This window comes from Carettochelys insculpta, chromosome 21 (assembly GCF_033958435.1).
Source record: "Carettochelys insculpta isolate YL-2023 chromosome 21, ASM3395843v1, whole genome shotgun sequence".
Taxonomy (NCBI): domain Eukaryota; kingdom Metazoa; phylum Chordata; order Testudines; family Carettochelyidae; genus Carettochelys; species Carettochelys insculpta.
This window is the reverse complement of record NC_134157.1, coordinates 23399989-23424383: the sequence shown is the minus strand read 5'-3', so window position 1 is coordinate 23424383 and position 24395 is coordinate 23399989. Positions and strand designations below refer to the sequence as shown.

Here is a 24395-nt window from a genome sequence, read left to right as displayed (position 1 = left end):
CCAGCCACAGCCACCCACTCTAGGGCTTTTTAATCTGTATCTTAGCAGACTGCTCCCTTGATCAGGTCCCCCAGGCGCTCTCTGGCTGAGAGAGACAAGGGCCACTTGCAGGAGCCTGAGGGCCGTGCCAAATTTGCAGCAGATCCCGCAGGTGTAAAATGCAGTTTTGGGAGCACTGGCCCTGCTCCTCCCCTGCCTCTTCCTCTGCAAACCCCCAGCCCAGGCAATGGGCAGTTCAGCAGTTCCCCTCACCCAGAGACAGAGTTGAGCCCGCTGGGCCCTGTAGCTTTGGCTGGCAGCACTTCAGGCAAAGAGAAGCGGGATTGCAAGGGGTGCCTCTGGCTGAGCTCTCACCCTTTACCCATCCTGTGGGCAGGGACCCGCAGCATTCCGCTCTCCTCTGCAGAGCAGCGTAAGATGAACCAAGGATCTGCCTCTTGCACAGCTTCCTTAAACAGGAACCAGGGTGGCTCTTTATACAACAAGGCCTCCCTATAAACAAGGAAGCCTTAAAAAGCTCCCACCCTCTGAAGTTTATTCCACAAAGGTCGTTCTGTGGCAGTGTCCTCCTCCCACCCAGGCATGCATGCCTCCCCTCAGAGGTGTCTGGAGGGCTGCACCGGGGGCTTGAGGAGGGGCTGGGCCCAGACCCTCAAACCTCCTGGGTTCAGCTTGTCACACCTAAGGTCTCCTCTCCCTGGTAACACACAGACAGGTCACTGCCCCTGAAGGGCCCTGACATAGGCAGGTGACACTTCTGCTGAAGCCATGGGAGCTAAACTCAACTGCAAGAATTATATATTTGGCCCAACTTTTATCAGCAACGAACGCAGTGCTGCAGCGGGGCCCAAGTGGTTCCTCCAGCAAGCAGCCGCAGCCTGATGATGTCCAATACAGCCAGCCACTGGCGACTGGTGAGCGGAGTCCAGGGGAGGCATCCACCATGTGCCCCCATTTTGCCCCAGGCTCCGCCCCCCCCTTGCTTCACTCCTGCACTGCCCCTTCCCCCACCTCTTCTTCTGGATGTGCCGCATGGCTTCTGGTGACTGTGGGGGCAGTCTGGAGGCCACAGGCAACTTGAGCCGGAGCAAGACTCTAACTCACACTGCTCTTGGCCTGTGCTGCTCTGGGGGAGCAGTAGGATTGCCCCTGCACTCACCACATGAAGTGAATGTCAGGGGAGGAGCACTGGGGGTGCATGTGACCCCTCATATACCCCCCACACTTCATCCCCGCAAGCAGCACATCCGAGGGAAAATAACTGAGCCAGGTAGCAAGTGACACTGTTGCAAAAACCCCACATGCATCATTTTGGGATGCAATAACAGGACTGCTGTGAGCAAGACAAAATAAGTCATTCTTCTGCTCTACTCTGTACTGATTAGGCCTCACCTAGAGTCCTGTGTCTGGTTCTGGGTGCCTCTTTTCAGGAAAAAGGCAGAGAAACTGGAGAAGGTCCACAAGAAAGCAACAAACATTATTAAAGGTCTAGAAACCTGGCCTATGAGGGAAGATGAAAGAACTGGGTTTGTTTAGTTTGGAAAAGCAAAGGCTGAGCAGGGGCATGACAACAGCTTTCAAGTACCTAAGTGGGTGTTACAAGGAAGAGGGAGAAAAATTATTCTTCTTAACCTCTGAGGATAGGACAATAAGCAATAGGCTTACATTGCAGCATGAGAGATTTAGACTGCACATTATGAAAAATTTCCTAACTGTCAGGATAGCTAAGCACTGGAATAAACTCTGTGGGCAGGCTGAGGAATCTCCATCACTGGAGATATGTAAGAGCAGGTTAGACAAACACCTGGCAGGGATGATCTAGACAGTGCTTGGTCCTGCCATGAGGCCAGAGGACTGGTCTTGATTGACCTGCCAAGGTCCTTTCCAGTTCTAGTGTTCTATGACTCTAGAACACTTTCCCACACCACTTACTCTAAATGACTTGGCTGGTTAGTGGGAAAGACTAAAGCAGAGGTGGCCAACATGTGGCCCACTGGCCAGAATCCAGCCCACAGAGCCTTTGCACCTGGCCCGTGAAGCCAGCAGCGGTGCCATTTTACCCAAGCCAGCCAAAGTGAGTGTGGGACACGGTGTTGGCAACCTGCAGCTCCAGAGCCACAAGTGGCACTTTGAGGAGCCATTTACAGCTTCAGATGCTGCTGCCGCTGCTGCCTCCTTGTCCAGTTCCCTGCCCTGCCATACTGAAATAATGGAACTAAACTGAATTGGTTTAATGGCCAGCAGGGCGGCGGGAGGCATCTGGCCATTAAACCAAGTAAATTTAGTTCCATTATTTCATCACGGCAGGGCAGGGCACCATGCACCCTGCAGGTGTGGGGCAGCAAGAGGAGAGCTGGGGGGAGCTGTGCAGCTGCGCTGAGGAGGCGGAAGTGGCCACCATGGCGAAGGAGAGCAGAGGGAGCAGTGGCAGTGCACGGAGCTCGCCATCATAGGCAGGTTAATCCGGGGGCGGGGCTGAGAGGGGTTGAACCTGCGGCTGTCGGGGCCAGGTTTGGGGCTATTTTGTGTTTGGACCCTGAGAACATGTAAAAAATTGGCATGTGACTCCCCCCCAATGCAAAAAGTTTGATCACCCCCGGACTAAGGTGTCCTGCAGTGCTGCAGACATTCTTAGCCAGCTCTCTCCCCGGGGTGGCAATGGAATTCCAAGGTGGATTTTGTGCCCCTTGTGGACAGAAAGAAAGGCTTAGATTCACACTGAAGCACAAGGCGGGAGGAAGTGTGCCCTGGGGCAGGTGCCTGTCATGGGACCACAGAACAACTGCAAAGTCAAGCTGTTCAAACTGCCTGTGAAGAGGGAGAAGGAGCTCAGCTCTGTCCCCCACAGGTTGGGTTGTTGCTTGGTTGATTGTATTATTTGCTGAGGAAAAGTCAGCAGACAATGTAGCTGAGTGGAATAAAACAAAAACAAAAAAAAACCCTCTGCAGTGCCTCTTGCCGCACAGCCATGGAGAAGGGGCAGTGGGGAAGGTCTCCAGGTAGTCAAAGGGTTTGCAGACAGGACAGTGTCCAATTAAGCTCAGCGTTGAGAAGTTCTCTTACTTTTGATCCTCCACATTTCACTACTGCTCCATTTTCCCCCTAAATACATCTTTGCAGTTTGCCTACTGCTGAATGGAACTGCTCCAACAGTAACAGCGGTATCACACGAGACACGGGTAAGAATAATGCTTCATCCTGTTCCCTCTGGATGTGAGGGGTGGCAGGAAGGGGTTAAGTCTGATTTGTGTTGAGTAAATATATAAATTCTCTCACCCTGTGTAAACATAAAACTAATGCAGCTGGAAGTGGATCCAACTAACCAGTGGACTAGGCATCCTTTCTCTGCTCCCTCTTTACTTTGTCAATCCTTGCTCCAAGTACCTGCAGTTCCTGCTTCCACAGAAGAGCAGATGCCCCTCACTCCACTGCATTCAGCTTCTCCCCTTTCTCCTGGAGGATTGTAGTGCACTGGCCGAGGGACATTCACTTCTGCAGCCTTCTGGCATCGGTCTGCAGCACGCACTTTGAGGAGATGCCATTATTTTGAGAGGCAGCCTTCGGAATGAACCCCTCCCCTCCGCCCCAGCTTCTTCTATTCCACAGCCAGGGGACTGCCCGGAAGGAATGAGCTGCGCTGTGTTGACACTCCTTGAGCACAAAGACAAGCAGCTGTACTCCCATCCTGTGCAGCTGTGGGCTGGTGGAAGGCTGCTCTCATCCTATGGTGGAAATCAGGTCATCCTCTTCTTCCACTTCCAACTCCTGCCCAGCATTTGTAGGCAACCTTGGCACAAACTGTTCAGTGCCATACTATCCTGGCCTGCCAGGGACTAGGCGAGAGGCTAACACAGGCAGCAGCGTCTCTGCAGTTTGCAAGGTGGCGTCCAGCCGTTCCCCTGGGCTGCAGAGCATATGGAAAGCTCAGGCCTTTTTTCACCAGTGTACGAGGGGCCAGACACTGCCCCCACCTACACTCACTCATTCTGCCTACCTGGGAGAAGACTCCCTTTTCTGTGCTGCTGGGTCTAGAGAAGCCAAATGTTACCAGAAGAAGAGAATCTGCTAGGTGCAGCCATGTCAGGCGCCTGACAGGATTCCTGCAGAGGAATCTGGAAAACTCCTCTGCCTTGACACCTGCCATCCTCACTTATGCCTCAGAGAATGCGCTACCCAGGAAGGCAGCTTGGACAACTAAATTTACTCCGGAAGCCTTGACTACACCCTGGCTGTCGGTGAAACATCAGTAAGGGACCCCACCCAGCTACCACGGTGCTGGCTAGCCAACATAATACTCCACAAGCCCACACACGTGAGTGCAAGACAGGCAGAGCAGTGTGTACACTGCCCCGCACCCATCCCCATCTTGCACGAGGGGGGCAGGCTGTTCCCCTTGAGATGCTGTGGCACTTGGGCAGCGCTGATATGTAAATCCTAACCCCTCTCCTGTGTGGCTGGCCAATGACTGACGCCTGTTAAGATGAGAAGAATATTCCCTGGGCTTCAGTTTTCAACTCAGTTAATGCTCTGAGAAAGCAACCGAGACGCGTAGTGAGCAGCAAGGTGGGATCTTCAAAGGTGCCTCTGGCAGGAAGGTGCACACTTAGCTAGTGCAGGCAGGCTCTCTGGAAATCTTATCCGAAGTCCCTGTTCTGCTTAAACAACCCCTGCAAACCCATGCTGCAAGTGTGGCTGCTCCAGGCACTTCCAAAGTAACAGAAGCCAGGACTTGCTGGGCTTCAGCTTAATGACATTCATTGTACTGGGAAGGTCTTGGCTTTTGTAATTCCCAGCAGTGCCAGCATTCAGTCATTGCCGTAATGACCATGCTGCTTCACTCGGCTGCTTGTGGCACAGTTGTTACAGCCCCCTCCTGGAGCAGTGTCAGCGTACAGGCCAGCTCCATGAGGGGGACATGGCACTGGAGAGCCAGAGAAGAGTGTGCCTCACATTCACACCTGGTTCCTCTCAGCACAGAGCCTTCCCATCTCCAGTACTGTCTGCCCTGCTCTCCCCCAGGACACAGGACCGTGCTAGTTTGTTTGTCAGGAAAAGCGTATAATAACAGAACTTACAACTGCAGACCCCAACTCCGGAGGGGTCCTGGTACTTTCCAACCCAACACATGACCCCATCCTGACAACTCACAATCAGCTCCTCAGCCTTTTTCCCAGCTTGGCAGACCCCAACAGAGGACCCAAACCTCCAGTCAGCCACAAACACAACTGACAGACAAGCAGCCATTATGTGTTGGGATTCTCACTCTCTTTGGTACTGAACGCCACCTTCCGCCATGAGGTGACATCTGGACGCTCCCCCCCTTGCACACACTCCTTTCACTCACCCTTGTGCTGAGGTCAGTAAGATTAGGACCAAATCACTGCAACAAAGAGTTCCCCTGGCCATTCTGCACACCCAGCCGAGGGCCTGGTTTGATAGCAGGATTATTTTCTTGCTGTTCCATTCCAGGCACACTTTGTTTAAGCAGCTCCCAACATTTCCCTCTTTCCCCCCTTTGGAAAACTGTGTGAGCAAGGAGTGTTATTTTACAATCATTCCTCCCGGCCTTGGCTTGATGTGGGGGTGGACCAGTCAGCTTTTTACTCTGTCAGGTTTCACTCACACCAAAGCAGACCGTTCATCTCCACAAGGTTACTTGTTCAGAAGAAGAGGGGTTCTGAGAAGCCAAAATCAGGGATCCACTGTCTTTCCCCCTGAAAGGCCATGTCTGAGTCTCACACTTCTAAGGACAGCTGGACAGCTCCAGAATTTATATTTGCAAATGCAGACCTACCAGCCGCTCATGACTGAGCCACAAACTGGTCCTAAGACATGATACAAGGTTCTTCCTCCCAGCCAGGGCTAAGCCTACTGGCTTCCTTCCCAGCACAATTCATGTCCTCAGGCTAAAGCACAAGACTGGCATCTGTTCTTTCTGACTGACTGGGCCAGCCTCACTCAGGGAGCCAGCAGAACAGGTCTGTGCAAATGGCTGCCTGTTCTGAGCTTACCCGTGATTCTCTGGCACCAGGCAGCCAGAAATTCGTGCCCTGCACTCGAGTGGATGGAGGGTTAGAGGCACCAAACCCCCTTAAGCTGTATAGAGAGGATGTTCATGCCCCACAGCTGCTCTCTGAGCAGGGGAAGCAGGGGCTGCCACACACCTAACACAAAGAAGGTGTGCTGGGCTGGCGCAGGGCTCAGCACAAAGCCAGGGCAGGACAAATGCAGACTGCCTCCAAGTGCAACTCTGGGCAGTCGAGCCAGCGGCAGACCCACTACCTATCAGCCTGCTGGAGTGAGAACCAAGCATGTCTAAATCCTAGCCTTGCAAGCACCGGGGGCCCCAGAACCTAGCGGTGTTTGTCCTGCTGTGCTCTTGGCCAATGCTCATCTCACCGCCAACAACAGGGATTTGGAGTTAGAGTGCAGTGTGAGACAGTGCCCAGGGGACCAGCAGCACTTGGGAGGCTCCCCTGAGCACCACGGCCCTGCACCAGCGCCAGGGGCAAGGGAAGGTCTTTCCTCCAGCAATCTAAGCAAATGTGGCGGAGGAGGAAAGCAGGGAGGTGCAGTGACAGGCATGGTTCCCACAGCCCCTCTCCTTCCTGTCGCCACATTAGCACTGATTCCCTGGGGTTCTTCACCCACTCACTCCTGCAGCTGCGTGGGGGTAGCCATGCAATGCTCTGCTGGGTGGGAGAGGGCTGGGATTCGACAATGGGCTGAAAAGCAGATCCTGACTGCAGGGGCACACCTGTGGCCTTACGGATGAAAACAACGGGCACAGACGTGTTCGGGCACTGCCTGGCACTCAGGCTGTGCCCTGTGCTGATCCGTGGCCCATGGGGCCCGTGCACTCTTCTGCTCCGGCAGTGCTGTGCCGGGTACCGGGTGCTGTTCCCCTGCTTGCCAGTCTGTGATGTACACCTGTGGCACTGCGCAGACACAGGACAAGCGGGGCCAGGCCCACGGGTGTGACGGGCACCAGGTGCTACCACGCAGGAGCACATGGATGAAACCCACGGCACAAGCTGAGTGCGGCTGGCCGGGCACGGGCACGGGCACATCACAGCACAGGGCCATGCACAAAGCAAGGGGCCTGCCCGATTCAGGGCTCGGGGGCATTGTGTGCCAGGCCCAGGCTGGCCTGCAGCGCGTCCCGGGGCAGCGCCGGGCCCCTGCGGTTACGCACAAGGTGGCGCCAGTAGCCCAAACCGCAGCCGCTCGCTCCAGCCTCGGCAAGGCCCCCGGTGACCCCTCGGGAGCCCGGGCCGCCAAGCCGTGCGCATGGCCGGGGCTCGGGGTGGAGCTGGCCTCGGGGCAGGCGCCCTCGGCGGGCTGCCCCACACCCCGGCTCCGCAGGCGCGGCGGGGAGCGCCACGTGCCCGGCTCGGGGGCAGGGCCCGGAGCGGACCCCGCGGGAGTCCCGGCCCCCGGGCGGGGGACAACGCCCCCCTGCGCCTTCGCTCCGGCGAGAAAGGCCGCCCCGGGCCCGCCCGCGCGATCGCCGCCTGCAGCCCGACGGGCCCCGGCGCCACCTGCCCGGAGCTGCCGCAGCCCGGCCCGCGGGAGCGCCCCGGCCCGGCCTTACCTGGCTGGCGGCCCGCGCGGCGGCGGCGAGCAGGCAGAGGCGCAGCACGGCCGGCCCGAGCGGCCCCATGGCCCGGCACTGCCCGGGGAGGAGGGGGCGGCCCGGCCGCAGCAGCCCGTCGCTCTCGGCCGCCTTGTGGGCTCTGCGCCGCCCGGCCCCGGCGCCGGCCCTTTCCTGGAAGCTCCACTGGGGTGGCGAGGGGAGGAGCCACGAGTGACAGCCCTGCCGGGCTCCCCGCCAGCCCAGCCCCGCCCCGGCTCCGGGCTCCGGGCGGGACCCGCCCCCTCTGCAGCCTGTGCCCTCGGCACCCCCAGCCCGGCCAGTGCCCCGTGTGCTCTGTGCCCCATGTCCCCCGGGCCCCCGGGTCCCCGGCCCCCCCGTGTGCTCTGTGCCCCATGTCCCCAGGGTCCCTGTGTCCTCCGCCCCCCCCCCGTGTGCTCTGTGCCCCATGTCCCCCGGGCCCCTGGGTCCCCGGCCCCCCCGTGTGCTCTGTGCCACATGTCCCCAGGGCCCCTGTGTCCTCCGCCCCCCCCCGTGTGCTCTGTGCCACATGTCCCCCGGGCCCCTGGGTCCCCGGCCCCCCCGTGTGCTCTGTGCCCCATGTCCCCAGAGCCCCCCGCTCCCCCGTGTGCTCTGTGCCCCATGTCCCCAGGGTCCCTGTGTCCTCCGCCCCCCGTGTGCTCTGTGCCCCATGTCCCCAGGGTCCCTGTGTCCTCTGCCCCCCCCGTGTGCTCTGTGCCCCATGTCCCCAGGGTCCCTGTGTCCTCTGCCCCCCCCGTGTGCTCTGTGCCCCATGTCCCCAGGGTCCCTGTGTCCTCCGCCCCCCCCGTGTGCTCTGTGCCCCAGGGCCCCTGTGTCCTCCGCCCCCCCCCCCCGTGTGCTCTGTGCCCCATGTCCCCCGGGCCCCTGGGTCCCCGGCCCCCCCGTGTGCTCTGTGCCCCATGTCCCCAGAGCCCCTGGGTCCCCGGCCCCCCCGTGTGCTCTGTGCCCCATGTCCCCAGGGTCCCTGTGTCCTCCGTCCCCCCCCGTGTGCTCTGTGCCCCATGTCCCCAGGGCCCCTGTGTCCTCCGCCCCCCCATGTGCTCTGTGCCCCATGTCCCCAGGGTCCCTGTGTCCTCTGCCCCCCCCGTGTGCTCTGTGCCCCAAGTCCCCAGAGCCCCTGTGTCCTCCGCCCCATATGTCTCCTGTATTCTATATCCTCAGTATTCCCCGCACCTTGTGCCCCTCATATTCCCTGCACCATCTGCCCCCAGCCACTAGGTCAGTGTCCCCTTCACCCCCACCCCTTGTAGGGAACAAGACAGAGGGGCTTTTTCACACCAACTGACACGTTGTTTCTGACCACAGCTCTGTGAAGAATTGTCACAAATGTGGCTTTTTGCAACCCCAGGTAGTTTTTAAAAAAGTCTATAGCCCTGACTCTTTCTACTACTTAAACAGGTGTGTAACTTGGAGCATATATGTAGTCAGATTTGAAGTTAGACATCTGCATAAGTACCATGCTGAAATGAGGCTTTAAACTGTTCATTGGCTGGTACTGGGCAATGTATTTTGTTTCATGAAAAACAACTTAATATTTATTGCAACACATTGAGTCTGGCTTCTTTATTTCACCAATACTGGGGCATCTGCGTTTTTGCCATGACAGCTCAACTATTCCCATTTTTCCTCATTGCAGACAACCAGTATTGACAGTGCTTAACAGCAATGTACAAACTAATAGACTAATCATACAGCTTGGACCTCTCTAGTCCAGCAATCCCAGACCTGACGGGTGCCAAATGAGAGAATTTGCCAGACCACAGAAGGTCAATATGATCTGACAGCATTACCAACACTTCCAATGCTTACTGGACTCTTAGAATAGCAACAGCGAGGTAGCCATGTTAGTCTGTACTACAACAAACCAAAGCAGCAGAAATGTAGCACTTTAACAAAATGATTTATTCAGTGATGAGCTTTCATGGGACAGATCCACTTCTTCAGATCAGTTTCATTTCCAGTACATGAAATTGATGTGATGAAGTGGGTCTGTCCCACCAAAGCTCATCACTGAATAAACCATTTTGTTAGTCTTTAAAGTACTACATTTCTGCTACTTTCATTTGTTGGGCTCTTAGAAGACATTTGGGGTAAATTACAGCTAAATAACAGCACAGAACACTGAGAGCAGGGCTAGTGGCTGTAAACTAACCTTATGAGACCATGGTAAGCTTGGTCACACCCGTGGTGAGTGGTCGTCCAGCTGACTAAAATCATGTCGGATCACAGATGTTCCTGGAGGAAAGAGATTCAAGCTGTATTTTGCTTAACTCTACCACTTGACCGGCAGGGTGCTGAAATGATTGGCAGTAGGTTTAGTTTTATTAACATCCCCATTAATTGCATGGTAGAGGGGGCATGCAGCACTTTAATTAATTATAGTCAGCTTTGCTCATTACAAGTAATTTGTGGTTTTAGGTAAAATGGGTAGATGACTAGTCTAAAAGATTTAGACTGCCATCTAGTGACTCCTTCATTTGTTTGTACTTTGCATCTGTAATCATTTGGTTTGGCAATTTTTTAAATATTTTTGGAGGCAACGGGGTAAAAAAACTGACCATTTTTCAGAACTGAATTTTTTAGGGGAGGTAAATTAAAAGCGATTTGTTTTACAATTAAAACCCGACAATAACATTTGAATTTTTTTTCTCATGTCCATCATTTTCCCGTCTTCCTTCTTTGTGGAAAATAGAGAATGAAAAAAGAAGAGGAAATTGGAAAAACCAAAACCATTTTAAGCTGAACCTTTCAATACACAGTTTCAATGAATGACAAATTAACACCCCCTCCCACCCATTTGTTTTGCAAAAACTCCTCTATTTTTTTGACCAGCTCCAGTAACATTGCTTATATGTTTTTTCTGTTCCAGAATGGCATGTGGGTATAACAGAGAAACCACTGGTTCTTCCTTTTAAAAGATCCTGTGTTTAGTAATGGGGCAGTTGAAGATGTGATCATGAAAATCAGGCTGAAATTGAAAGGAGGCTTCCATATGCATTTTGTTGTGCCCTTTTCTGGTGTGACCTCCAGAGAAAACATTGACGCTATATTACTGTGACACCCAACTAGTTCTGAAGCAGTTGCCATTACAGTGGCTACAGCTACAGTGAACTACCCACATTTTTCTGAAAATGTATTTTTTGTTCAAGCCAACTAGCCACACTCAACAGACTAAATAGCCGCATGTGGCTAGTGGCCAGCATGTTGGACACCATGGGTATATTAGGAACCATCTGCTTCCCAGAACGGGAAGGGACACATTTGTCAATTGTATTTAACTTGGCAATTAGACATATACATTTTACTATTAAAAATGTGCATGGCTAAAAGAAGAACAAAGAGCAGTCACTTACTCTTTAATTCTAGAAACCCCCTTTGAGATGTTCACATGCAATGCTAATGTAAAGTCATCTGCTTTGATTGTATTTTAAGTGGCTTGCTTAAAAGTAGCAATTTGGAAAAATCTAGCTAAAATCACCAGTGAGCCCTCTTCTAATTTAACAATTTATTGTGTGGGTTCATGCAGGCTAGCTGCTACTGGCCCTGTACATTTCAACTTGCTCTGCATTTTAGCCAAGAAAGTACCATAAGAGACTGAGTTCTCTATGTATTTGTTGTACAAGCAAAAGCAGAATTGTCCCCCTCCCCTCACAATTTTATAACACAATAGAGCATGAAGAGCTGAGTACAAGAAAGGATCCACTGCCACTTTTTACAGTAAAGTACCTTTGGGAGTGGGATTTTTCTTACATTATTTTGCAGAAAAATAAAATTCGTGACACACTTCAGGGCTTCCCAGGGATCCTTCCCCTTCTTCTTTGCCGAGGGGCTCATCTCCTCACCCGGGTCCCAGAAAGACCCTTCTCATCCTTCTTGCCCTTTCCAGGGGGGCCATTGCACAAGAAGGGTGATTAAGGTTGGTGCCTCTCCTCAGAGAAGGGGCTTGGCATCCCGAAGTCAGGATCCAAGTCCATTTTGGTGCACGAGCTTTCTGCCACCTGACATTACGGTGTCATTTCAGTTGAATACATTATTCATTTGTGCTGCGCTGTTGTACTGCGCGGCTTTGTGACTCTCAAGCAGATGCTGTGTTCCCTGCCCAGGGTGGATGCATTTCAGTAGTTGGTCAGGTGATGCCTGCCTTCTGTAGCATATGAAATCCTTTGGGATGAAAACCGCTTTCTAAACATAAGATTTGTGCATATATTTACTTCCAGATTTAACTGGCATTGCCAGGTCCTTAACTCAGTTCATTTTTGTTTTTCTTCATTTAAATGACTGCCCTTGGCTAGGGCTAGGGAGGAGGGGTTCAGTATGTGGCTGCCCTGGGGAGAGGTGACTACCCCAGCCCTCTCACCGTAGCAGCTTGGGGCTGGGTCATAAGAGCCCCCCCATAGTCACTGCAGCTCCAGCAGGCACAGCTGGGGTGGGGTGCATGTCTGCCCCCTGCACTCCCCAGCCAGAGTGAGGAATGCAGCAAACTCTGCACTTTTCCCTGACTCCATGCCAAAGGGGAACAGCCAGCAACATCCTGGTATGAATCGGGGGGAGAGCTGCAGCCCCACCTTGCCCTCCCGAATGGTGTGGGCCAGTCCCAGGGGGACACACTTCCACCACCCCCTTCAACTTGTGTGGCAAGTCTCTTTCTTGTCTGTGCAGTTTTCTAAGAAGCAATACCATGCCAGGCACATCCTGTTTCCCTTCCCCAGCTAAACCCTGACCTTGCTTTAAGTTATGAAGAGAGGAAGCTGTCTACGGAATTTGGTGGTCCTAGTTCTTACTGTTTAAGAGGGGTTCTTGAACAAACAGACAGCCGCACTGACAAACTCAAATCTATAATAGCTTTAGGAGACTGCCACAAGGATCGGGATGAGCAATCTCCTTCCACAGAGAAGGCAGGGACACCTGGCTGGCGATGGGGACACCTGGTAATTTAATACCTGCTGGAGGTAACATTCAGGGGCTGTGGTGAGGGCTGAAAGCATAACTGGACTCAAAAAGGAATTATTTAAGTTGCCGGAGAATAGGTCTGTCAGTGGATATCAGCCACGGTGACCAGAGACTAACCCCATGCTCCAGGTGTCCTTAAACCTCCAACTGGTCAGAGCTGGGACTGACTGAGCAGAAATTGCCCAGTTCTGCTCATTCCCCGTGATGTGTCTGGTGCTGGCCACTGTCTGAAGACAGGTCGTACTGGATTGGTATGTGCTGTTCTGCAAATGACAGGGGCCCATGGAGGATCTTGTGCCAAAGGAAGGGAGTGCTTCTGCCAGCTACAGCTTTTTAAAGAACAGGCTGGATTGCTTCTCTAGCTGTACCAGAGTTTGCAGTGGTTTTAGATCTGGCAACACCAACCCTGTCTGTTCTAACGGGGAGTGTGCGTGCCATCTAGTGGTTTTTGTGCAGAACAGTCAAGAACTGAAAAATCAAAGGACAGGACCACAAAAAAAAAGGGATAAAATGATGCTAAGTCATCCCCTTCAACCACTGCAGGATTGTTCCCTGCTCTATATTATCCAGTCGGGTGTTTAATCACAGATGCACTGGAGGAGTCTCCATTATGCTTGGAAAGTATTGGAGGGGTAGCCGTGTTAGTTTGGATCTGTAACAGCAACGAAGGGTCCTGTGGCACCTTATAGAATAACAGAAAATAAGGTGCCACAGGACCCTTCGTTGCTGTATGCTTGGAAAAGCACGCCACAGCCTGATAGATCTCACTGATAATAAGATGGGGGTCTTGCTACTTAGTTGACAGTGTTCTGAAGTTGTTTGCTACTCCGGCCTCATCTTTTTCACTCTTTGCAAACTTTTCCATATTTGTTCCTTTTAGTCATTCCTTATCAGTTCTTCCCTCACCCTTTTACTCATTTGTTTAGCTTCTTTCTGCATTCTCTTCCATTTGTTTGTACCCTCCTGCTATGCAAGCGCCCAGCAGTGAGTGCCTCATTGACAGGCAGTCTCACTCGGGACTGGGCGTAGACCACATGGCATCCCAGATGAGGAGCATCTCCCTGACCACCATTTGTTAAATGTTTGAACACTTATTTTTATTGCATTTGTAGCCCATCTCATGACTTCAGTGCACAATTTGCATGTATTTAGCACTCTAGACTAAGACTAGAAATTTACATGCTCGGCTCTGTAAATCTGTATCTATTCCTTTACTTGTTTCCTCTAAGCTTACAGAAGTTTTTTAATTTTAAGAATGACTGAAATGTACTAACATCAAGAAACTGAACTGTGCACTCACATTTGGCTGACTAATGCTGGTGGTTCTTCTTATGCTTGAACTGCTGGAGTCTTCCTCAGGGCATATTTTATTCTCTATGGGGGAAAACATACAGTATTAGGGAAAGCAAAATCTATAAGCCACAGTCTTAGAAAATGCACGTATCCGATGAAATGGGTCTTTTCCCACAACAGCTTATGCTCCAATAAATCTATTAGTCTATAAGATGCCACAGGGCTTCTCATTGTTTTAGTCTTGGAAAGCCATTCAACATTATGTGTTAAGAACAACAAAAGCAGTACCAGTATTTCTTGTATATTGTTATGTTGATAGGGGTTTGACACATACCTCTGGAGTCTCATTAAATAGGCCCTTTACTAGATACTACTTACACTCTTCAAATCCTAAAATACACATATACTTGCACAATTACACAATAAAATAAGGTTCACTATATCACCACAGCTGGACTCCCGCTTCCCTTCAGTTTGTTGTTCTGTCTCACAAACTGACTGGCAGTGCCCTGTCCCTTGGAGGCATGGCTGAGAGCATTCTAGGAGGTTCAAGGAAAAGGTAGTTCTCAGAAAGTCTGGAAGGTTCCACGAGGGGCTATAATGGTCCAGAACATTCTAGAAGATTCGTGAAAAATGACTCTCCCATGGAATACTTGAAACATTTCACTGCAAACGTTCTATTTTCTCTTCTATGGAGTCTAACAACAAGAGCAGCGCCCTGAACCCAGGGTCCCCTTCCCAAAGCAGGGTTGCCTGCCCCTAAATCTGTCCCTGGCTTTACTAGTGCCCAGTAGAAATAGACTCTTGCCTCCCTGGTGTGTGCTGTGATGCAAATGGCTTTTTCAGGCCTTGCAAGTGTGTAATGAATTTGCCAGCTCCATCTCACTGTCTCTTTCATTGTTAGGCCCCTATTCTGCCAATACTTACGCACATTTTTAATTTCAGGAACACAAGTAATCCCATTTAAATCACCCTGTGTAGACATTTATAGGATGGGTCCCCACTGTTTTCCAAGTATTTCCCTCTACTACTGGATCCTAGTTTGGCATGGTCTGTCCCTGAACATATTAGTGTCATTTCTGACTTTGCCTTTTTCTAGTTTTCTGTCTCACCAAGGTTAAGAACATTTCCTGCGTATTATCCTAAATGCAATGCACTACCATGCTATTTACCCTCCTCTCCTATGTCAGTAAGGAAGATTTTAATTAAGATTAACATAAATCTATGTGGTGGTATCACACTGGACCTCTGACCCAGTCAGCACAGAACTGCAGCCCGTATGACATTCTCAGGGCCATGCAGCTGGTTTTGGATGTGGCCCACAACAGTGGCATGTGAACAATCTTTAGGGTAGGGGTGCTGACCTGTACCCCGTCCTGCTTATTCCAGCCACACCCTTCACTACCCCAGGCTGGGGCCACATCTGGAAGCAGATGCAGAGCTCCAGGTGTGGGTCAGCCGTTGGAGCCCCAGGCCCTGCAGCAGACCTGCCGGGACCATGGGTAGTAGCAGAGCCCCAGCAGCTGGGACCCTCGGCCAACAGTGATGCCAGCCAGGCCCACAGTTGGGCTGGCAGCTGCAACCCCTGGAGCTATTGGCTGGGGGGTCTGAATGATAGTGGGACCCTGGGCAGCTGGGATCCTGGTTAGGATCACAAGATCTGCGGGATGCTGCAGTACCTCCTGCACTCCTACTTCTTGCACGTATGGCCTACAGTGGTGAAGTGACTGAGGACCACTGCATTTGGCATGCATCTCCTCTGCATACATTGCTATTCATCATTACCAAAACCCAGAGGAAAAGGGTACTTCTTAATTTTGTATCACATCTAATACCATTGTGATAAGTGTTGGGTAAACATCTAAAATAGACTGTGAAATTTATGCTGTTTCAGCTAATTTTGAGTCCACATAACAGCCCCCTCTCTCCTTTACACCCCTCCCCTCCTTTCTTTCCTCTGACTGTGAGTTCTCATATTTAGAGACATAGCCAGACAGCAATCTATACCCATCAGCACACACTGCCTAATGGATTGCTCTATGCATCCACTTAGTTACTAGTGGAAGTTGCTGGTTGGAATGGTAGGAGGGGTTTCGCTTCTCCAAAGAAAGCTTCACAAAAGAGGTGACAGAGTAGATTAATCTGAGTTCATCCTTGGGCTTCCATGCTGAAAATTTATGAACCACAATGTAAACAACTCTGTCTCTTTCAATTTCCAGATCCCATAGCACAATGCAACATGCTGTACTGTGATAAGCATCTTGAATACAAGAATCTCCTGCCCTATTACAATCTAACTAACATGCAAAGGCAACTCAAGTGTAATGGAGACTGACTCTTTTTGCAGGTAGTCTGTGTACATGTCATCAGGGTGAAGGTAAAATGGGTTAGGATGGCCAATTTCCAAGCAGAATGATCAATCACAGGGACTAGGCTTGATCATGTCATTCCAGGAGGTAGAACCAAGCACAAGAAGATTTGACAGAGTCAGGGAGATAAGGATGCCAGACCACGTAATGGATGCAGCGTGGAAGAAGGATCATGGACTATATGGGAGCCACAGAATAAAAGTAAGAGATCCCACAGCTGGACACATCATGCATCATTCTGCCCTGTATCTGCACTAGCCTTATAGTCCATTATCCATGGAACCCCAGTCCTTTGACTAGGCCCATGTGCTAGGACAGGGAAGGCAAGTGAGAGCAACTAAAAGGGAGGAATGATAGATTATCTGGAGGTGCATGTATAAACAGGGGATTGATCCTGCTATTGATGGGAACTTTCCTGGTTTCTGCTTGACCCTGGGCGAATGGGATCATGAAGGGATCTGAGTCCCTGCTCCAAATCCCTGACCTTGAGAGCTCCCCTTCCACTCTCCTGGGTAGCAGAGTACTAGTAATCCCAACAAGGCTGGACTAAGGGCTCCTAGGTGGCTCAACCCCATACTGTTCAAAGCAAACGCAGTTTATTAAATAGCGATCAAGTTAAAAAAGAATAAGGAAAAATGGGAGGGTTAAAGAACACACCCCACCCCACTCTGTGGCAGGGGACATCAGAAACAGCAGTCTCTGGAATGTCAGGGCAGTTCACAATCTGTTCCTTACATGTCCCAAGCCCCCTTCTCAGGCCCTGCCTGTGCTGCAGGAATTGGGCTGGTCAGACACTTGCTCTGGTAGTGGCCACCTGTCTTCAGGCTCTAGGTGCCAGGGTCTTTCTTCACAGTGTTAGTCACCCTGTAGGCGTTATGGCCCCGCTCTGTGTCTGAACTGCAAGGCCTTATGGCCCCCCCATCTCTGAACTGCAAGGCCTTCTTGCTGGGGGTGTCCTCCGGCACTAGGCCCCCTGCCAAGGGCCCCCCTTGTTCTCCCAGCTGCTCAGTGCAGCTGGCTCCCGACTGCTCCAGCCCCAGGTCCACTCTGCCTCAGAACTAGTGCTACTCTGTCTCCAGCCCCCAGTGCTGCTTCTTTGGCCCCTTTGGCTCTGGTTGCTGTAGTTCTGCTACCAGCACAGATCTGCTCTCTGGCCTGTTTCTTTAGCTCTGCTTCCAGCATGGACCTGCTCTCTGGATTACTTCTCTGGTTCCCTCTGACCCGTGCAGCTCTGCTCCACAGCTCAGCTCATTCTCCTGCTCTCTGCTCAGCCTCACTCTGTGTGACCCAGGTGATTCCATTGCACAGGGAGGACAGAAACCATCCCCCCAGCCCACACACTCTTCAGCCTCCTGACAGGCTCATTAGACTGCCTGTCCTGCCAGTCAGGTTGACCTGGTCATTGGCCTCTTTTCCTTATTACTGGGGCTTGTCAGTCTGAGGGTCCTGATTTCCCATTGCTGTTGGCTTCATACTAAAACTCCAGGAGTGGGTTTGGTTGGATAGCCCCAGTGCCAAGAGAAAGGGGAAGGGTCAGTGTTCCCTGTAAGCTGGGTACCCATGCAGCCGCTCAGGAGAAATTCAAATGCTGCTCAGCTGATTAGTAAATGGCTCAGTGCTAAGTTCTATGTTTCTGCTGGTGGTCCACATTTGCACATTCCTCAGTGCACATAAAAATTATTCTGCACATGGCTGGAAATCATCTGCCCATGGATGGAAAAGATTAGGGGGAACATTGGCCAATGGTCCCCGTACATTTGGTTGTTGGGGGCGTGGGTAGGAATGGGTAGGATACCTGGTTCTGGGCTGTCCTGTGGACTCTGAACACTGGTGCAAATGGGATATGATTCCTTGTGGCAAGCTCTGTTATTTTATTAAGAGTACAATGATGATTAGCACAGTGGACCCATCAGAGATGGCTGTTATACGACTACTAATACTACTAGTTAATAAGTGTGCTTCAAGACTAAAGCCTGATCTACACCAGAATACGAACCTTCCTCCCCAGCTCTCCCGGCTGTGAGGACTGCCCTGGTGTAGACAATGCTACGTCTACAGATGGATTCTTCCACTGCGTTAGCCCAGGGGTCTGCAACCTGCAGCTGTGTAAGGACTTCTTTGTGGCTCCTGACGCTACACTGGAGAAGTGTAAAGAACACAACAAACCTCCTGTCTACACAACAAACCACAGGTGAGCTGGAAGGTTGGACAACTTCCCCTGGCGCCCCAGAGCGGGAGAGAAGGCTGGGAATGAAAGCCAGGAGGAGAGCGGTGCAAACGCGCGCCTAAACCGTGCGGAAACAGAACACGTCAGAAGCTTGTGAACGTCTGCAGGGGCCGTATCCCATTGCAAATCACGGTGTGCGCCGCTCCGCCACGGGCATCACAAACGGTGCTGCGCCCTTATTCACCGCCGGCCGCCTCGCACTCGCGCGGCGGCTCTGGAGCTGAGCTTTTACGGACGTGCTAAAAATGGCCCTTCTCGCTGGTTTGGTTGCCGACCCCGAGCGAGGCACCCACCTCCCACGGGGCCCGGCCGCCGCAGCCGATGGAGAGCCCCTCCCGCGGCCAGGGCCGGTGCCCGTGGGGGAGCCCCCGTGATACGGATGAAATCTTGGACCAGTCCATTGCTTCCAAGCATGGGGGAGGTCTGTGAGACCCACGGCAACAAAAGACCCTGCTAGTGTCCCGGATGGGGCCGTCCCTGCGGCCCTTAGGGATACAGCCAGTCTCTCGTGTTCACTCGTGGCCCGAGCGGGGCTGGAGCAAGGAGCAGCTTCCGGGAGCCATAGGGTCTGGTCTTCCTCTCTCCCCTCGTCCGCCGATGGTGCTGTCCGTGCCGGGCCTGCGGACTACAGTTCCCGGCGTGCCCCGGGGCAGCGTAGCTGTGCGTGAGGGGGGCGGGGCTCCGCCGCCAGGCTCCCCAGTCAGCGCTGCGTGCGGCTGCCGGGCTGGCTGACAGGAGCGCCCCGGAGGGAGCGATGGGGGAGCGCGGCCGCCGGGGCCCCTGAGAGCCCGCCGCGCCCGAGCCGCGGCCTCCGCCATGGAGCTGGAGCAGCCCGGCGAGCAGCCTGAGCCGCGCGCCGCCGCCGCCGCCGGGGGCAAGGGATCGCCCCGCAACGGTGAGGGGTCGCCGAGCCCCCCGGCCGGGTCCCGGGTGTCGGGGCGGCCGCGAGCGGGCTGGGGCTGGGGCTGGGGCTGGGGCTGGGCTCGCGGGGGGTTCTGGCTCTGCAGCCTTTGCTGCGGGGCGGGGCTTGAACTTCTGAACTTGGCGAGGGCGGGGGGGGCCCGTGCCGCGGGGCGCCGGGGCGGGACCGAGCCGGCCCGGGGGGCAGCAGCCTTGGGGGCGCGCCTGGGTGCAAGGGCTTGGGGGGTGGGGCTTGGTGTGTGGGGGCGCCTGGGACGTGGGGGGGGCTCGCGGAGGGAGGTCTTGGTGCGGGGGGTGGGCTCGCCTGGGTGCAAGGGCTTGGGGTGGCGAGGACTTGGGGCGAGGGCTCGCCTGGTTTCCGGCGGTCTGGGGCCGCCCCGCCGAGCACGGCTGGTTCTGTCAGTTGCATCAGCTCCCCGTGCCTTTGTGCCCCTCTCTCCGGGCTGGGGTTTAAAGAGCACCAATAATGGGAATTTCTGACTCCCAGCCACATTCCCAGTTCCCTTTGAATGCTTCCTTCGGCCACTTCCTCCCCTGCTCAGAAGCCAGCTTGAGATGTCAGTGATCAATCTCGTGTGTAAATAGTATTTGAATATTTTATAACTGTAGAGTTCAGTGGTGTCCTCTCTTGTTAAACCGTGAATCAATAAACTGCATACAAATGCAACCTTATATTGTTATGTGAAACTTGACAAAGAAACTGTAGTAACAAATGCAAAAATTGTGGTCTCTTTCCGCACATGTGCTTAGTTCTTGCATGGCAAAATTCCTTGTGGGTTATTTTGCAATGAGTTTCCTTTTACACAGAGGTTTATGATCACTGTCAGGTTGTAATACAACTTAAACTGGAGTTTAACAAGAAACACTAATCTTAGTGACCTCTTTAAAGATAACTTGGTTACCTAACCAAAATCAGTAAAGGTCCTGGAATGTTGTAAGTGCCTAAAGTAAAGAGAAGGTGACATGTAGTATTGTGGATAAAGTTTACTGACTTTCTTTCATGATGAAGAGGAATATCAATATATTTCTTCCAAAACTAAATCAGCTGTTTTAATGCAGCTGTTCTAAAACCATACTTAAGGTGTAGGAATGTAATGTATATTAATGTAAAAATGCAAAAGAGGGAAACAATTTTACAAACACTGAAATATTCCACAGTTCTGCTGTAGGCAAAGCTCTCTGGAAAATTGTTGTGCCTGTTTTAGAGGGATTAGAAGAGTTTTTGCTAGCCTTATGTTCTACTGTATCTCTGTATATGCTGTAGTTTGCCTGGTGCAAAATTTTCTGCATTGATATGTCATGCACTTGTTCTTTTGATCATATTGGATGCATTTTCTGACTGCTGTTCTTATTAGTGCTTTCAAAGGCACAGTTTTGCACATTGTTCAATTTCCAACATAATGTTTTCAGGAAAGACTTGTTAAAAATATTCCAACTACTTAAACTTGAAATTTGCTCAGTTTAAAAAAAAAAAAGAGTAAAAAGTAGCATGTACCATATCTACACGTGAATTCCCCTGTCAATTTTTATGATTCACAGTAACATTATTTTTTTTTAAAACTACATTTTCCCTGTGTTTGTGAAGGACTCACAAAAACAAGAGAAGCTGACTGTAGAGAGGAAACAATTGATACTATCCAGACACCCAGTGCAGTAAAGTGTATAAAGAAAAAAATGTTAACAAGGTTATTTTTCTCTAATTTTTGTTACCTGCATTACTGTAACAGTTTATTTAAAACCCCACTGGGTAGTTTTAAAGAGTACCCTTTCTTTAAAGCTGCCTAAAAACAAATTTTCTCTTAAGGAAATATTGGATTGTTTCAAATACTTTTAATATCTTCCCATTTCTCTTAGTTAGAATTAACATTTTGATTCTGTTTTGAGTAATGTCTGTTACTTTCTATGCATGCTCAATAGCACAACAGTGTTCAAAATGTTCTTCCTATGAACAAATTTTTGTGCACATAGTTTAATTGTTTTATTTAAGGATCAGAATTGCTTATGTTAAGTGTAGTTCTCTAGTATGGTAGGCTCACCAGCTATAGCTGCAGTTACGAAGTATTTTGAATGGATGATGTAATAATCTGTTACTTTTTCCTCTTGCAATAAAATGTGAAATGCTGGCATAATATTTGAGGCATTGTTTGACCTTCAGTCTTCTAAATTTAGAATGGGGTGGGAAGAGGAGATTATTGACTTGTCACTTTGTAAACTGAAAAATATCAGTAAACAATACTAAAATATTGAAAATTTGAATATTATATTTACTAATTAAGACAGGTATCACTCTTAACTTGATGAATTCCTTGAGATTCAATATTTTGATTATTTTGTTGCATTTTCTACAAAAAACAGGCTTTTTACAGAAATTTACAGTTGCATTGTCTAATAATGGGTGAAATAGTGAGAATAGTTAAATAGGATTACATGATTGGTGGCTTTAGCATGTTGAAAGAAATAAGTTCTTCATGTAATTCAGTATTGTGGTGACCTATAAAACTTGCTTAAATGGATGAAAATTTTTCTTGAGTAAAACTTTGTTAGCATATGGATGTGCCATTAGATGATTTCAGTTAAGCAATTAAAGGTACAATTTTTAAAATAATATTTTGCATATTCCAAGACTTCAGATATATGGTGATTTTTTTTTCTCTCTTACCATTTAGGGAACATGTTCTTGATATTGTAAAATTGAGTGAGGTAACATAGGTAAAATTCAGTTCTCTTCACAAATTGTTTAAGTGCCAGAACATAAGTTGTCTTATATAGTTAAACAGTCATATAGGGCTTTGACCACAACCTTGTATGATTAAAATGTATAATTTTAGAAAATTTGTTTAAGGTATTATTATATTGTGGAATTAATTCCTTCTGAACTCTTTGAAGAAGATTGTTGAAAGATGACTTCTGAAAATCATTTAAAAAGTTTTCTGTTAACATTGGTTCTCAGTGAGGACAGTGCATAATGTAGTGAAAACAGTTTGTGATAAGCATTATGCAAAATGACAATGGAAAAAATGCTAGCTGAAATTTATTTTAAAAACTACTTTGAAATGTTTTTTGAACACTATCTGTTGTAGTGTGGATAAGAGCTCTAAAGACCTTTACTACTTCATTGTTGTTCTAAAACAGATGTATTAGAAATCTGTCAAATTTTGAATAAAACAAAAATTCAACGCATTTGTTGGCAGACAAATTTTCTTTTTTTTAATTTGAATGAAGCTTATCATAGGGAGAATGGAGACTAGCAAGTGTGTGTGCAGCATTTTCAGAGAGAACTTATTTTTTTTAGATCTATAACATTCCTGGAAACTTCATTTCATATACACCAAGACATTCTTTCTGCAGATTCTTAGCTATTGACTATTCTGCATCTGAGAGAAAACATTCAGTAAACACAGACAAATTTGTTGACATGTAGTAAGAGCTTAATTTACTTGCTCTACTGCTTTTCTTTGAAGTTTAAAAAAATTAAGTTGGTGAATTGTACAGTGGCGATTTTCTGTCTTCTATGTCTCTGAATAAACAAAAGTTACTATGTTAGTTTAACCAGATACATTTGCTTCTTGAATGTGGGTGGCTCTCTTTTTGAGAAAGCAGACCCAAAACCAGAACACCGGAATGGAAGCTGGGAATGGTATGAGAAATATGTAAGTTACTGCTGATTATTAGAAAATGATGAACACTCATAATTTGATACAAGAACATAAGAAATGTTAAAACAAAAAAGCAGTGAAGTAGCACTTTAAAAACTAACAAAATAATTTATTAGGTGAGCTTTCGTGGGACAGACCCATTTCTTCAGACCATAGCCATACCAGAACAGCCTCAATATTTAAGGCACAGAGCTTGCATTTGGAGAGAGAGATGATTGTCTGGATCTGGGCGAGTTGTTTCATGTAGTTGATGGATCTTCACTCCAAATGGCTAAAAGTAGGTTAGTATTTTCTGGGGGGACTGAAGTTAAACATCCGATTTTCTTTTTAAAATACTGTACTCAAGAAGATGATTAAATGTCTTCTATGAACTAAGATAGTAATAAATGAAAGCAGCGGTGTATGTTCAGCAGAGGTATAATGCCAGGGATATCTGAAAATGCAACAGTGTAGTCTGCAAAACTTAAGGTTGCGGATATCCTATGAAGTGTTTCAAAGTTGCAAGGTGATGCAAAAAGGATGGAAAACTTTGTTATAATACTTTCTTGATGATTGGGAAGTAACTTCATCTTCAGAATGCATTTATGGATTACTCATAAAACGTTTTAATTTGGTGCACAATGTACATTTCTAAATGGTTATTAAATGCCTTAACCATATGAGTTTGTCTCCATGATATAAACCAGAAACTCATTTGCAACAGCATTCCCCAAGAATGAGAACAGAGTTTATCCTGTTGATAAACTGATTATTTAAATAAAGTCTTTAACGGTGTAATCTGGTAATTCTAATTAACAGTCATTTACATAAAAGACTGGCTCAGGGTTTCATCAGATGGTTGCTGGGGAGCCAAAATGCATTCTTTCCCTCTAGCTGTATTAAACTAGCCTTTTGATCCTCCTTTTGAGCCCTTAAGCTACAGTGGTTATCACTTTGGAAAGTTAATTGAGTAGAGAAATTAGTTGGGAGAAAACCCCAGTCAGGCTGGTCTTCAGTGTTAATATTTTCATTTATCCAAATGGAAGAATGTCAGAGGCTTTTAATAAAGAAAGGACTGCCAGTGATGCTTGTCAAAGAAAAGCATGCTGCTGACTGGTTAGGTAGAATCAGCAGCTTTAATTTCCCCACTCTATAAATTTCTTCTGTTGTTTGAAATGAACAATATATCTCATTGACCATAGAGTTGTTTTGGAAATAAACTTTAACTTTCAGAATCTTAGAAAAGGTGGGATGCCTTAAGTCTGGTGAAATTGAATATGAACTAAACATCTAACTCCTCTAGACACCTTTGAAAAATCCCAACTATTTATTTCTATAGCAATGGTGGCCTGTTAGTTGCTGAA

The 24395-nt window shown here is 49.5% G+C and overlaps 2 protein-coding genes across 2 annotated transcripts in view; one reads left to right on the top strand and one right to left on the bottom strand.

The window, feature by feature from the left end:
* The window catches only part of OLFML2A (olfactomedin like 2A), a 30855-nt gene extending 23072 nt beyond the window's left edge, over window positions 1-7783 (bottom strand). Inside the window, exon 1 of the mRNA XM_075015263.1 lies at window positions 7595-7783. Coding sequence (XP_074871364.1) covers window positions 7595-7663 — 69 coding nt within the window. The 5' untranslated portion in view covers window positions 7664-7783. The remainder of the gene's footprint in view (window positions 1-7594) is intronic.
* An 11508-nt stretch (window positions 7784-19291) lies between these two features.
* The window catches only part of NR6A1 (nuclear receptor subfamily 6 group A member 1), a 197588-nt gene continuing 192484 nt past the window's right edge, over window positions 19292-24395 (top strand). The window contains exon 1 of the mRNA XM_075015862.1: window positions 19292-19370. Within this exon, the coding sequence (XP_074871963.1) occupies window positions 19292-19370 (79 nt within the window). The remainder of the gene's footprint in view (window positions 19371-24395) is intronic.